Source organism: Chrysochloris asiatica, unplaced genomic scaffold (genome assembly GCF_000296735.1).
Source record: "Chrysochloris asiatica unplaced genomic scaffold, ChrAsi1.0 scaffold00043, whole genome shotgun sequence".
Taxonomy (NCBI): domain Eukaryota; kingdom Metazoa; phylum Chordata; class Mammalia; order Afrosoricida; family Chrysochloridae; genus Chrysochloris; species Chrysochloris asiatica.
This window is the reverse complement of record NW_006408561.1, coordinates 19,121,511-19,137,893: the sequence shown is the minus strand read 5'-3', so window position 1 is coordinate 19,137,893 and position 16,383 is coordinate 19,121,511. Positions and strand designations below refer to the sequence as shown.

The window sequence follows — 16,383 nt, the reverse complement described above, 5'->3', positions numbered from 1 at the left end:
GAGATAGAGTGATGAGACACCAAGTACCTGGGGCAGATGCTTTTTGAAGAAGCCTCCCGGAACCTCTGGTAAACCTGTTCCTTGCATGTCACTGGTCTGAACCACTGCAATACAAGATGGTTTGGTTCTACCTAACACAGTGGCTCTCCACCAGGATGAATTCCCTTCTTCTCCCTTTGTCTACACATTCAGCAATGTGTAGACAGTTTTGGTGGTCACAACCTAGGAGAAGTGGTGCTAGCTACTGACATCTAACAGGTAGAGCGAGCAGAGGGATGCTGCTAAACATCCTACATTGCATAGGTTACCCCCTGCCCCCAAAATAATTATCCAGCCTAACATGCCAATAAAGTCACAGCTTAGAAACCCTGAACTAAACCTTCGTGCCAGCTCCATCCCCAGGTTTGAGATGGCTTCCTTTCCAATGACTTGTTTTGGCATTTTGCTAACCCACGATGGAAATGAAAGGCTTAAAACTCATTTTTGAAAAAGTGTTGCTTGTTATTGTTAATTTAAGGGCTTCCTTTTTTATCTGCGAGAGTTTCCACTAACTTGGCATTACTTCCTAAGAGAATAGAAGAAATTTTACAGCATAGTCTGTGATTATTTAATCCATCTTTTAAAAATAATATCTATTTTTTCACTTTGGCAAAATCCAATGTGTGGCATGGAGATTGTCTGCATAAGCAAACATTGGCTTTAGCATTGTTCTTGACTCAAGTAAGAATCTGAAGCCTCCCATAGCACATCCAGAGATTGGATGGAGCTTCAGCAATAGAAGTAGTCCAAATCCATTGTTTCTCAGATGACGATACTGAAGTTAAGTGACTTAATCCATGATATCTGTAGGTTTCCTAAAATAAACCAACTCTCTGTAATACACAAAGACTGCATTTAATAATTTGAATAAATTATTGTTCAAATTTGAATATACTATATTGTTTTAAAAGAGAACTGAAAATACCTGTTTGGGCAAGGTTTCATAATTATCAGATTAAATATGTTTTTTTAATTGAAAAATAGTATCAAGCTAATTCTAGAGCGTTCTATCAGAATAGCCTTCATATAAGAGCCTCTTAGCTTCCTTTAGGTTTACTCTGGAGTAAAAATAAAAAATAAAAATCTTACCATTCTGCTGCATTTCTTTTTTAGTAATACAAGGGGGCTTCAAAAAATTTGTGGAAAAATTCCAATACCTATTAATTCCATTTTTCCATACATTTTTTGAAACACCTTCAAACATCTCACGCTAAATAGTAGTGCTTTTATCCCTCCTTTTTAGCTCTAGGTTTGAGATAGTTAAGCAATAAATTACCACAATGACTCATTATATGAAGGAAATGGGTATTATCAGAGAATTCAGTTTATGAAAATGAATGTAAACCTGATGGTGTCAATTTTAGACCATGTCTGTTTCCTATAACTTTGTTGTTATAAATTATTACAAAGTAGATGGATCAAAAAGAAAACTTCAGCTAAACATTTGAAATGGAAGATTTATTTTCTTTGAGAATATTACTTTTAAGTTACTCATTATTATTACCTTGGGATTTTCATATATGTCTTACCCTGCAAGCTATTACCAATTAAATGTAAAAGAAATTTGCAATTATGTCTGATGTTTCAGTAGAGATAGCTTTTTTTAATAACACAGAAACAGAAAGAAATTCTAATTAAAAATGAAATTATAAAGTAGGTCATAACTTTAAAGTGTTTCTAAATACAGTGTTTAGAAAATTTTAAGTCATGTTAACAAGTAAGAGTTTCTTTAAATCAGTAGACTTTGGACCTGCTAAGCATTTCTAAATAGTTTTTTTCTACATAAATATCTTTTTTTCTTGTTTTGAAATATCAGGGATAAGGAAATCCAAGTGAGGGGGGGGAAATGTATCCTGAATTTAAATAAATCCTAGCTAGTCTTATTATATTTGACTCACAAAATTATTGACATTGGAAATGAAGGCTTTTAAATCATTATCTCTTTAATTTGTAGTGAAATGTATTTTTTAGCTAATAACATTTTAAATACTAGTTATAATCTTTGATGAGTTTTAACATGGCTTTTTAAATAGGCAAAAGTTAAAATAAAAAATAAATTGATCTAATATGCTATTTTACTGGTTCAGAGAATTTTAATACCCTTTTCCTTTCAAGACCTCAACAAATACTTGTACTGTATTTTCCCAATATGGCTAATTACAGCATATTATTCTGTTTCTTCTCCATTTGATAACAATGTTGTCATTGTTGTTAAGTGTCTTCCAGTCAGTTCCAACTCATAGCTGTCCTGTATAGAGCTTCCATGTAGTTGCTAGTGGATTTGATCCATTGACCTTGCGGTCTAATGCAGTATCCTGCAGCACCACACCAGAATTCCAATAAACATTGGCAATTGTTAAGAGAAAATAAAAAGTAAAAAACTTCAATTCAGATATTGGTTGGTTGGTTGGTTAAGTGCCATTATTGTTGTTGTTGTTGTTGTTAAGTGCCCTCGAGTCGGTTCCGACCCATAGCAACCCTGTACAGGGTTTCCGAGGCTGTAAATCTTTACGGGAGCAGAAAGCCTCATCTTTCTCCCGTGGAGCAGCTGGTAGTTTCAAACTGCTGACTGGTAGCGTAGTGGTTAAGTGCCATTGAGTCTGTTCCAATTCATAGCATTGCTGTATAATGTTTCTGAGGAGCGACTCGTGAATTTGAACTGCTGACCTTGAGGTTAACATTCCAGTGCTTATCCTTCAGTGTCATGCCAGGACCCCAAATTCAGATAATAGCTTTTCTTGTTTTGGCCCATTTCTTTCAAAATAAATAACTAAATATGCATGAAATTCTATCTATGTAGTAACCTTCCTCTTCTATAATAATATATATTATATTTAAATACCAGTTAAGCATTTTTAAAAACAATTCTCTTTTTGTTAGCATAGATAGGAAAATGTTTCTTAGTATTTTTCAATAAGTTTCTTTCTCCCCGATCCCGTCTCTCACTGAATGCTCTGATTCCCACATGGGTCACTAATATAGGGAGAAATGGTAAGACTGATGTCGAATTGCTTCTTCCTCATTTGCATGCTGTGCGCCATGGGCAGTTTAACCCATGTGAACTAGAGCCATGCTTTTGCAGAATTGCTTCCCTCTGCATTGCTCTGAAAGCATGTAAAATAAAAGGTAGTCAGATATTCAACCCACTGCCTGCAACATGCCTGGTGATTAAATTCCACATCACACATCATCACATCACATCAGGTTTCATCATGCTCATGGAAAAACTGGAAAATTATCTCTTTCTTTTAGTGTTTGCACATTCATTTCAGTGCTCTTAGTCAGGGTTTCTGCCAGGTGACTGGAATTTCAAACAAAAGAAAATGAAACACCCATCATTCTGGAAGAGAACTTCCTTTTTGTTTATTTTTGTTCATTTGTTTCTCTTGATTAATTCAGCTCTGTGGCTATCAATTGTAGTGGCACTGGGCTTTGGGGTGGGCCATCATTTGATATGGTGTTATTGCTCTCCAGGGAATGATGATACGCCAAATGAGTCATTTTCGTAGCTGGGACCTTGGGAATTGCTCTGTTCTGTGACTGATGCTGGATTTGGGTATAGTAGAAGAAAGGCCATCACTGTGGCATGGGCAGAAGTCCCAAAATACTGGGGAACAATTTCTAATTCCATGCATTTTTCCTAACTCTGAGGGTGACCAGCTTCACCTTCCCAAAATAAAATGGGACCTCAGTGAATGTATATATGTGTACATACACAACACCCTTGCACATATATACACATATATATTCAGAACTGAACAGTCTCGGTCTAGCTATTGGTTTTGAACAATGTTTAAATTGATTTCATCTTTCTTTTCTAGTTTCTATGCGCTACAAACATCTTTTTCTTAGTTCCATGCAGTAACTATTTTTGTAACATTTCTAGATAGAGCTTTTTGATTTTGATTTTTTTTCTCGTTGCTTAAGCTGGAGCACTGACTTTCTGAGAAATGTCGCTTTGGTCCTGTCTACAATTTATGTGCTGAAGAAACTTTTCTTTTGTAGGATCTGACGGCATTAGCCAAAGAATTAAGAGAACTTCGCATTGAAGAAACAAATCGTCCCCTGAAGAAGGTGACTGATTATTCCTCATCCAGTGAGGAGTCAGAAAGTAGTGAAGAGGAGGAGGAAGACGGGGAGAGCGAGACTCATGATGGGACAGTGGCGGTCAGCGACATACCCAGGCTGATGTAAGAGGATGGCGTTTTGGATGTAGATTAGGAGGGGGTTTTTGTTGTGTGATAGTTATTTGCTGGTGAGTTGGCGCCAACTCAAGGTAATCTTAACGTATAACAAAATGAAACATTACCTGTTCCCAAGCCATCTTCATGATCGCTTGTATGTTGTAGCTATTGTGTCAAGTCATTTCATTGACAGCGTCCCTTGTTTTCACTGACCCTTTACATGACCAACCAATTCTAGCAATTGGTCTTTCCTGGTGATAGGTCTAAAGTAAGCAAGTAAGGAGGTGGGCTAGGCCTCCAAACCCAAAGGACAAGGAATATGATTAAATATAAGGTCGTGTTTGGTGGTGGTAGAGGTGATGGTGGTGGTTGTGTACCAACAAGTCAGTTCCAACTCATAGCGACCCTGTATAATGTTTTCAAGGCTGTAAACCTTTACAGAAGCAGAAGGTCTCAACTTTCTCCAAGGGAGCTACTGGTAGATTCGAACTGCTGACCTTGCTGTTAGACGCACCATTTGTAATCCACTACACTACCAGGGCTTCTTGTATACTGTATGTTGTTGGTTCCAACTCCTAGCTACCCTTAGTGCTTAACCTTAGCACCACATCAGGTATATTGACTTTTGCGATTCAGATTTTTCACAGAACATGTTGTTGTTGTTGTTAGGTGCCATCAAGGCAGTTCTGACTCACAGAGACCTTATGCACAACAGAATGAAACACTTCCTGGACCTTCAGAACCTCACAGTCATTGTTATGTTTGAACCCTTTGCTGCTGCCATGATGCCAGTCCATTTCATTGGAGTTCTTCATCTTTTTCACTGACCCTGCACTTAACCCAGCATGATGTCCTTCTCCTGAGATGGGTCCCTCCTGACAATATGGCTGAAGTATGAGAGACAGTCTTACCAACCTGACCTCTAAGAGAATGCATTCTGACTGTATTTCTTCCAACATAGATTTGTTTTCTCTAATTATCTCTCTACATAGACTGCATACACTTTGTCTATCTATTGTAACCTCATTAACTGTCCCTTTGGTAACTCTTTCTTGGTTCTTTTCATCTCCAGAGCAAGCAGTATCTACAGCCAGACAGTTGATTCATAGCTCTCCCGAGGCTGAAAGTATGAAATTATGAGAAATGACATTCAGGAATTAATGTTGGCAACATAGAATATTTTGTACTTCATTACTCTCTTCCCTTTAATAAATAAAAGAGGGAGTTTAAGATGACAACAGAGACTACTGGTGTAGGATAAGCACTATCCTGCACACCACAAGGTTGGCTGTTCAAACCCACTAACTGCTCTTCAGAAACCTTCTTCAGGGTCACCATGAGTTGGGACTGACTTGACAGCGCTTAGCAACAATGATAGCATGGGCTAGCATCTCTACAAAAGAATCAGGACTCAAAATAATTTTGCAGAGAAACTTTAGAAAATTTGACTTTAGGATTTACACTTTGTTCTCTTTGTCATCTTTTCTTTTATCCTATTTTGTGCAGCCTTTCTCTTGTCTACATGAAAGTCTTTGCAGGTCTCTCTGAATCTTCCCTTTTTCATGTTTATACCTATATTTAGTCCTGATGTGACATTGTAGGGTAAGATGTAGATTACTAACCACAAGGCTGGTGGTTCAAACCCACAAGCCACTCCTTGGAAACCCTATACAGGGTCACTAGAGGTCAGAGTAAAGATGTAAGTTTGAAAACTAAGGTGTGCCTGACACAAGCCATGATACTCTCAATAACCTCATATGCACGGAATAAGTTGGTAGAAGAATGGATGCATTTGAGTTACACTGTTGAAAGAGAATATTGAAATACCATGGACTGGTAAAAGAACAAGTAGATCTGTGTTGGAAGAAATACAACCGGAGTGCTCCTTGGAAGCCAGGATGACTACACTTGGTCTTTCATACTTTGGACATATTGTCAGGAGGGACCAGTCACTGGAGAAGGATATCATGTTTGGTAAAATGGAGGGTTGGAGAAAAAGTAGAAGATCCCCCCAGTGAGTTGGATTGGCACAGTGGCAGCATCTATGGGCTCAAATGTAGCAACGATTGTGAGGTTGGCTCAAGAACAGTCAGTGTATCGTTCTGTTGTGCATAGGGTCACTAAGAGTCGGTACCAACTCAATGGCTCCTAACAACAACAATAACATGAGTCAGTACATACAGCAGCACTTAACAACAACAACATTTTCCCTTTATTTTTTCATCTTTTCTCAACTGAGGAAGAAAGGCTCACTTTTTGTTTCTCCTCACAGAACTGGCAAGGATATTCTGGATCCTATGATAGAGGCTATGCTCATCCCTTGTGGCCTTGGTTTATTTTATAATCACACTCACACACACCTCTCGTTTCTGCAAAAAATCCAAAAAACACAGTTCCCCTGGAATGGAGGCCAACTTCTCTTTGCATTGGCCTCCATTCCTTTGGCTCAGCCACCATTTGCCATCACACCACACTCACTCCATTTGGAAGAGATGTCATTCCAGGACACAGCTGACTGTCCTGCCCAGCAGGAGTTGGAGAGACCTGTTAGACAGTCTGAAGGGACGTGTCACCCATTGATTAACTGTATAAGCAATTCTTAGAGGCAAATTTAATTAACAGAGTTGAAAATCCATAGTTGTTATTTTCTGTTGGTTACTCAGTTATTGCCAACCATAAATATGCTAAAATATGACATTTAGAAACAAATCACATTAAATTGCTTTTTTAACAGCAAGTAAAATTGTTCTAGAGGCAAAATCACTTATCCAGAACATTTCCACAAAACACGCTGGTCCTTTCAATTTTTGTGTTGACTCAGCACTGGTTAATTCTTCTAACAGATGTTTAGAATTCCCTTTAAGCATGGAGTGTACAACTGTCAGGATGAGTTTGGATTATCAAATTTAAAAATTACTAAAACTCCCCCTCTTTGATAGCCACTGCTTAGAGGGCTTTGAGAGAGTCAAGAGATGTACACATGAGCTCTTCCTTCTAGAAGTTTAGACTCTAGTTGGAGACAAAAATTACACAGTGAAAGCTGGATAGTAACAACTGTTTTGAAGAACAACCAGTAATTGCTGTGGAAGAGATGTTAAATAACATTTGGTTTTTGATCTCCTTATGTTTTGGTAGCACAGTGATTAAGCACTACACTGCTAGCCAAAATGTCAGCAGTTCAAACCCACCAGCCACTCCACAGGAGAAAGTTGTGAAAGTCTGCTTCCATAAAGATTTCTAGCCTTGGAAATCTTATAGCACAGTTCTACTCTGTCCAATAGAGTCACTGTAAATCAGAATGAATTTGATGGCAATGAAGTTCTGGTGGCATAGTGGTTAAGCACTCAGCTGCTAAAAGAAAGGTTGGCAATTCCAACCCATCAGCTGCTCCATAGGAGAACAGTATAACAGTCTGCTTTAATAAAGATGTACAGTCTTGGAAACCCTAGGGTCATTATACTCTGTCCTATAGAGTCCTGGTGTGGCGCTGTGGGTTAATACACTGGACTGCAAGGTTGCTTTGAACCGCAAGGTCTGTGGTTCAAGCTCACCAGCCACTCCTGGGAAACCCTATACAGGGTGACTCTGAGTTGGTACCAGTTCAATGGCACTTAACAACAACAGCATAGGGTCATTATGGACTCCTGGTGTGGCACTGTAGGATAGGCACTGAACTGCTAAACACAAAGTCACCGATTCAAACCCACCAGCTACTCCTCAGAAACCCTTTGCAGAGTCGCTATGAGTCAAAACCAACTTGACACTCCACAGCACTTAACAACAACATCATAGGGTCACTATAAGTCAGAATCAACTCAACAGCAGTGAGTTGATTTGGGTTTTGATGTCATGTTTTGCAGGGCTGTCAATGATGTTCACCCTACCTACCTTCAAGGCAAATTTGTGACCTCTTCCCCCACCACAGAAACCCCTACATTTTGAAATTGTCCTAAGTGGAACATGCTATCTCTCCTCTCAACCATTTCATCCTGGCCCCTTGGCTGTCTGGCAGTTTTCTTTCTCTTTAGAAGCAATCTACCTGCAGCCCTGTTTGCAAAGATAGAGCCTGCGTCCTCTTCTGTGCTACATCTGTCCCTCGGATATGCTCCAGCAGTTTCATGTAGTGCTTTGAATCATGATTATTTATTAATATGTGTCTCCCACTCTGGGCTGTGAGATCCTAAGGTGTATGTCTTATTCATCTCTCTTCTCCTAACACCTTGCATGGTGTCTGGGATATAGTTGATCTTCATTGAGTATGATATACATTTAATTGCTCTGGACTGAAATTGCAATCCCTGACTTCAGAAAGTTTATAGCCCAATCCAGAGGAAAGACACAAATAATTGTCATCAAGTTAGAAAGAAACGGGTAATACTGGAATCTGAGACAGTGGGAAAGGTTGAAATAAAGCCCCAGAAAGTTGGCTTTGGTAGAATTGTAGAGTTTATAGAGAGCAAATCTAGACTAGTAGAGCCAGACTAAGAAATGTGTATTTTATTATGTAGCCACTGAGTAGCGATTGGGAGGGTTTGAACAGAGCAATGCTATTTTTAAGGGACATCATTTCAGCAGGACAATTTGGAAAGGACAGAGTAGAGGCTGGTAAACCAACTAAGAGACTGTGTCCACGGACGGCACTTTAACAATAACAACATCATTATGATCCAGCTGAGAAATAATAAGCTGGGGCTATCACAGAATGTTTATAATGGAGGTAGTAATTGACAAGACTTTTGAAGATGTACAAATTTTAGATAAGATGATCAACTAAAGAGAATTTCTTCTTCTTGTTGTTGTCTGCATAAAAAGCCTACAGCCTTTTCCATCTCTGGAGACCGAGACTGCCCTGACATATGCTCCAGCCTGACCTTCTCATCAGTTCTTTAAAATGCCTTGCATTCTTCTAATGCGTCTTTTCTTAGAACCACTTGCCCCTCTCCTAGCATTCTCACTTGCCTCCTGCCTTGTGTTTTATGGTTTTATACTCTTCCGGATGCTAACTTCTTTAGTTTCAGGAACTGTGTATTTTTCAGCTTTTATATTCACCGCTCAGTGCCAAACCAAGGGCCTTTCATATAGCAGGTGCTCAATAAATGTGTATTGAATTGAATTAAATCAATACCTCCAGGAACACCTTGACAAATCTAATTAGAGGGAATTATAGTTCTAAACCTGCTACCTAATTACAGTAAATTTCCTGTAATTTTCTTTTTAATCAGTAGAGGGATTTTGCCTTTTTGTTTTTTGTTTTGTTTTGTTTCAATCTTTATAGGATTTTGGATAACTAATTTTTCTACTGTCTCTATATTGGAAAAATAATTTCTAGAACAAAGAATTACCTTAGCTATAAAATGCTCTAGTGGTTGTTCAGCAGTGGTTAAATGTTTGATTGCTAACAGAAAGGTTGGCAGTTCAAACTCAGCAACTGCTTTGTAGGAGGAAGACGTGCTAACTTCTGTAAGGATTCACAGAACCCATTTGGGGCAGTTCTACTCTGTCCTTTATGGTAACTATGAGTTTGAATCAACTTGTTGGCAATATGTTTGATTTGGGGTTTTAGTTGTTGTTTTTCTCTAAATGTTTTACTTTTTAATCATTGCCTTGTTTCATTGTTTTATTATTGTTAGATGTTATCATTTCAAACAGTTTTAGAAAAAATTAGTATATTGTGTAGTGAAGCCCATATAATTTATCAACATACACAGTTTCCACTATTAACATCTAACATTACTCTGGTGCATTTGTTATAATTAATTAACCAGTATTATTACATTATTATTGACTTAGGTCCACAGTTTGTTCAGGTTTTTTCTTAATTTTTACCTTGTTGTTGCTCTTGAGCCATTTCCAACTCATAGTGATCCTGTTTCTAAGGAGTAGTTGGTTATTTTGAGCCACATACCTTGTAGTTCCAGTCCAGTGCTTATCCTACAGGGCCACATTTTTTTTCTAGGATCCCATTCAGGCAACCAAGTTTAATTGTCATAGCTTCTTAGGCTTCTCTTGGTTTTAACCATTTCTTTAGCTTTCTCTGTGCTAGAAGACTTTGACAGTTTCAAAGAGTACTGTTTAGGCATACTATAAAAATTCCCCTCTACTGGAATTTTTGTGATTTTATTCTAACGATTAAACTGAGGTTGTGGGTTTTGTTGGGGAAAAACATAAGAGGTAAAGTGTCATCTTCATTATATCATATCAATCACCCATATTATCTAGAACCACCATATGACCCAGCCATTCCATTCCTGGGCATTTACTCAAAAGATCTGAAAACAGATACTCAAAAAAGACACTAATTCACCAGTGTTCATTACAATACTATTCACAATAGCCAAAAGGTGGAAACACCTACACACCCATCGGTTGAGAAACCAATAAACAAAATGTGGTGCATACATACAAAGGAATACTATGCAGCCAATCGAAGAAATGGAGCGTTGATACATACTAGGAGCTCTGGTGGCATAGTTGGTTGTGATGTAAGCTGTGAGGTGAGCGGTTCAAAACCACCAGCCACTCCATGGAAAAAAAGATGAGACTTTCTTCTCTTGTGAAGCTGTGCAGCCTTGGAAACCCTATGTAGATAGGCTATGAGCCAGAACCAACTCTATGTGGTAACAACAGCAGTATAACTGGAGCTTATATTCAATAACAGTATGCTGAGTGGTATAAACCAATCACAAGAGGATACATATTGTATGACCTCCCTTTATAGAAAGGTAAGAAAAGGCAAATTTATAGATACTAAGTTTATCAGTAGTTACCAGGGCCAGGAGGATTAGTGGTTACCAGGGCAGGCAGGAGGGTGGAAGATGGAGGTTACCAGTGATGGAAAAACTGTATTCATTAAGAGCAGGGTTGTATGGCCAATTATTTATAATTGCTGTCAGTAAGTTGCACATGTGCAAAAAGTTGAATTGGTAAAAGTTACATGATAGATGTATTTATAACAACAACAAAAAATGCTGGCTGCTGAGGCTGCCAATGTATAAATAAACACTTCATAGGATTTAGTTTCTCGATTGAGAGGTTTAGGATCTTGATTTCTTAGGATATCCCAGTTAATTGGCCTAATAGCATGTTTAGTGCTTCTGTTCTACCATCCAGTTCATTGCATAGTGCCTTGGGTCATAAAAACTTGCAAGCACAACAATTTGTCTCTGTTCATCCAGAACAACAGAGGAAGAAGGAAGATTCAGAGATTGGAGAAGGTTATAGAATGTATAGCTAATTGTCTCATTTATCATGAGACCAGGAGAACTGATGGTACCTGGCTACCATTACTGAACATTTTAGTCAAAGATTCCACAGAAGAATCCTGAGTATCACACTCATCTTGATAAATCTAAAATATTTCCTGGATTTAAAACTTAAATTAATTAAATTAATTAATTTAATTAAAAGTTAAATTTAAAATTTAAAACTTATACTCCTCATTATCGGATGCATAATCAGTGCACGATAATCCAAAAAATTGATGGCACAATTCAGTGCTACTAACAGATAATCCATTGTCTTTCCAAGCTAGATACTTCAGTTTGTAACTGGTTTTCTCATTTCAAACTTCCGTAACCCATACTGTACAACTCTGACCTACATTAATAGACAAAAGACCTTGCCAAGGATAGTTTATTTTATTAAGGTGTGAAACCCTCTAATATGCATACATAAATTTATGTATTACCTCAAATGCTACTCAGTGTATGCATTCATACACACAATGCAATGTTAGTAGTTTTTGTGTTCTGCTGTTTGCTTATTCAATCATGTTGTCTCTAGTATTATGACAGAGGACTCCCTTCCCTTATATATAAATATATATAATTATATGCCCCAATTAAGAAATGTTAAATGAGAAAGAAAACAACAATATGTCAAGGCAGGACTATGAAGTTTTTATTAAAGAGATGCAAACTACTTCAGCAGATAGAAGAACCAGCAAGGCCACTATGAGGACCTAGAAATAAGCAAACCCCCAGAAATCCTCAGCGTCATATAAATAGTGTTGCTTCAATAAATATCTCTAAGTGAAATGCAGCAAGGAATAGTTATATTTGCTCCCTTTGAAGGAGTCATATATTTTGAAATTTAAAGAGCCGTAAGATTTCTCTTACCTTATTCAAATTAATGGGCATCTTGGAGGACCAGTGATATATATACCAGCCTTATGCTAGATGTTGGAAATTCAAAGATAAGTAAGGCCCACTTCTACAAGAGATTATAGCATCAATAAATACTGGGATTAGAATTGTAGATTATTACCAAGGAAGCAATCAGATATTAATTCGTTAGCAGTCACATAACAAATAAATATGGTAAGGACACTATTTGACAATGGGGTTATTTGGTCCTATAGCATGCTTTTTTTCACCATTCCATATACTGCAAGAATGGTTCAAAGAACATGCTATAGATCAAAATAATTTCACTACCAAAGTGGTGTCCCTTCCATATTCATTTATTACGTGACTGCTAAGGATTTCACTTCTCATTGCTTCCTTGGCAATCATTTCTAGTTCCATCAGTATACAAGATATGGGCAGTATACAGAATGAGCAGATATATACAAAAGACCAACCCTATATAACAGATCAATCTTACATTGCCTTAGAGGAATTGTTCTATGTTATAGAGGAAAATTGGCAAAAGAAGAAATACAGATTATTCTCTTTTATTCAATTTATATAGGCTATTCATAGTAAAAATAATACAAACTAAAACTCAAAACAGACAAAATTGATCCCCATAAAATTTTATCATAAATATAGTAGTCTTGGCTTATCAAATTGAAACATAAAAATTGACCCAAAGAAAAAATAATACCAATAAAATATTCAGCAAAAAAACAAAACTGTAGTCACTAATGCTATACAGTATGAAACTTGCTAATGACTAAAAGTTGATAGAAGAAGTAAATCATCTTAAATTTTTTTTTAGTTCCTTAAAGCAGGCCCAAAAAAAGTGACTTGGGTAGTGGTGACCACAAATTCTTTAAAAGATGATATGGGAACAAATCTTTGTTGTGATGTTTACATGGAAAGGAACTGGAACCCGTGAAGATCATTTTAGTAAAACAGTAACAAAAATACAAACATTGTGAAAGAGTTTTTAGCTATGTGTAGAAACTTGAGGAATTGTCTTATCGGAATTAGTTGTTGTTGTTATATGCCGTGGAGTCGATTCCGACTCATAGCGACCCTGTACAGGGTTTCCGAGGCTGTTAATCTTTACGGGAGCAGAAAGCCTCATCTTTCTCCCGCGGAGCAGCTGGTAGTTTCAAACTGCTGACCTTGCGGTTCGCAGCCCAATTCGTAACCGATATGCTACCAGAAGTATTTAATATGAAAATTCTTCCATAATGGCATAATTCTGTTGAAAATATTTTGATTGAATCAGAAAATCATCAAGGTTTAAAGAAAATAATAATGGGAGCTAAAATACCCTTATACTTTATATTTCCATGAGATTCTCCAGTGGTGAAGGAGAACTTGATTCTGTGGTACATCAACATTCTGGTGACCATCAACTCACTCTAGCCTCACCAGTGGAAGAAAGCGCATGATGATGGAGAAGAGTCACTCTCCTCCTAGAAGGTTTTGGGTTGATAAATTCTTTATATATTGATTTATTTACTTTGTACCTTCTTGTCCCAAGCGATAATTTAAAGCAGCTAAAAAACATCCCATACAAGATGACATGAAATTTCAAATAAATGAGTGATGAAATCACAGTTTTTAGAGCTAGTTTGATTTACTAATCTATCAGTATGGCAGGAATTCATTACAACAATTTCTATTCCATGTCTCTGGAACACTATTAATCACTCTTCTTGGGAATGAAATAACTGAAAATGCTTCCTTGGAATTTCTTCTCAAACACATCATTTCTATCATCTCCCATGTTTTTATTCATTAGCTCCACTGCTCCTGTTTGTAACTTCAGAGGAAATGTCTTGCTATCCATTTCTTATCTGGACTCACCTTTACATCTTTCCCTTTTGAATTAAAATACTTAAAGTAATTCTTCTCTGCCCCAGATATGTAATAAATATGACTTGTTTCTCACTTCTTAGATGGAATGTTTAATCAAAGCCACAAAACTTTGATAGAATCCTAGAGGCAATATATATATGATGGTGGTGGTGATGTGCCGTAGAGTCAGTTCTGACTCATAGTGACCCTGTACAGGGTTTCCAAGGCTGTAATTCTTTATGGGAGCAGAAAGCCTAACGCACACACACAGAGAGAGAGAGAAAGAGAGAGAGAGAGAAAAAAAGAGAGATGTGTCAGTCAAAAATTATCCACACTCTGGCTGTAGAGTTTATTCTGATAAAGTTTTACAAATAACAAATACATCATTCTTTGCCATAATCTCCTTGCTTTTCAATACACTTTTTCCATTTGTCAATAAGATTTTATATTACCTTATTAAAAAATGTTTTAGGCTGAGCTGTGAGCCACAATTTCATTATTGTTTTCGCGTCTTCATCAGAGGTGAATCTTTGTCCTCAAAAGGAGGCTTTCAGGGGACCAAACAGGTGCAAGTCCAGTAGAGCAAGATGAAGACTGTAGGTGTTATTCATTTAACAACTCAAATTGAAGTTTTTGCAGCATCACTAGTGTGGGCAGAGGTTTGGGGATGTGCATTGTCATGCAAGATCACAATGCCCTTGAATTGCAGTCCTCTGCATTTAATCTGAAGTTCATTCTTCAGTTCAGTTTTCATTTTACTGCAAGGAGCACTGTTGATGGTTGAACCATTTCCTGATGGTGTTCCAATACTGACCCTTGAGAATCCCAGAAAACTGTAAGCATCAATTTTCCAACTGATAGTTGACGTTTTAACTTTATTTTAATCAGCAGTTGAGGATGTTTCCATTCCATACTGCCATTTACTATCTGGCTTGTAATGATGAACCAATATCTCATAACTAATAATGCTTTTTTTTTTTAAAGAAACTTATACCTTCTTTCAAGTATCAGTCCAAATTTTGCTTGCAAATGTCCGCATTCACACCTGCATAGCAGTGACCTTGAATGGAAAGTGCTGATAAGACAGTGCAGCCAACCGAAGTTTATTTTAGTATGACCAGAGTACAGATAATTTTTTACTCACCTTCATATGTATTATATATCTATATGTCCACCACCTAACTGCTCCTTGGAAGCCCTGCACAGCTTTGCTATGAGTCAGAACCAACTCTGTGGCGCTTAACAACAGCAACGTAACAATAGAAATAGGCTTTAATACCATTCCTATTTTTACGAAATGCACTTAAAAGAAAGACAACCTACAAAGGTAAGATAATGATCAATACATATTAACAACTATTCCCTCTTCCTGAAGCCACCTTGCCCAAACCTGCACCTCTGGGTAAGCCCCAGGACCTGTGTGGGTCTCACCTTCACTGAGTTCCTAATTCAGGAACATTGGCTATCATGCACCTGAGGCATTTCACCTGACAATCATTATTGGAAGTCACTCAGGACTTTCTGAGCCCTGACACTGTGCGCGCTACACAGAACACACAGAAAAAAGGTGTATGCTGTCAGGGTGTGCCAACACCTTACCTTCTCCTGTCTTATCTTTTTGGGTTTTATTTTGTGGGAAACTATATATAACATAAAACTTGCCATATTGACCATTTTTAGATGCCCAATTCAGTGCCCTGAATTGCATTCACAATGTGGTGTACCCATCGCAACCTATTTCCAAAACGTTTTGATTACCCCAAACAGAAACTCTACTCATTAAGCATTCATTCACTCTTCACTCCTGTCCCCATCTCAGCTCCTAGTAGCCTCTGATCTACTTTCTGTCATTATATACTTGCATGTTCTAGATACTTCATAAAACTGGAATTATATAGTATTTCCCCTTTTGTATCTGACTTTGACTTAGCATGAATGTTTCCAAGGTTCATCAAGGCTGTAGCAAGGATTGTTGCTGTTGTTAGGTGCCATTGAGTTGGTACCGACTCATAGCTCTCTTATGCACAACAGAACAAAACACTGCCCAGTCCTGGGCCAACTTCACAATCATTGCTACACCTGAGCCCATCGCTGCTGCTACTCTGCCAATCCATCTTGCTGGGTGTCTTCCTTTTTTCCCTGACCCTCCACTTTACCAAGCATGATATCCTTCTCCAATGACTAGT

The 16,383-nt window shown here is 37.6% G+C and overlaps 1 protein-coding gene across 8 annotated transcripts in view; it reads left to right on the top strand.

Annotated features, from left to right (window-relative positions):
- Nucleotides 1-16,383, top strand: part of TNIK (TRAF2 and NCK interacting kinase) — a 549,276-nt gene that overhangs the window by 485,303 nt on the left and 47,590 nt on the right. For all 8 annotated transcript variants that reach the window (XM_006861839.1, XM_006861838.1, XM_006861835.1 and 5 more), the window contains one exon: nt 4,045-4,229. In XM_006861839.1, the coding sequence (XP_006861901.1) occupies nt 4,045-4,229 (185 nt within the window). The remainder of the gene's footprint in view (nt 1-4,044; nt 4,230-16,383) is intronic.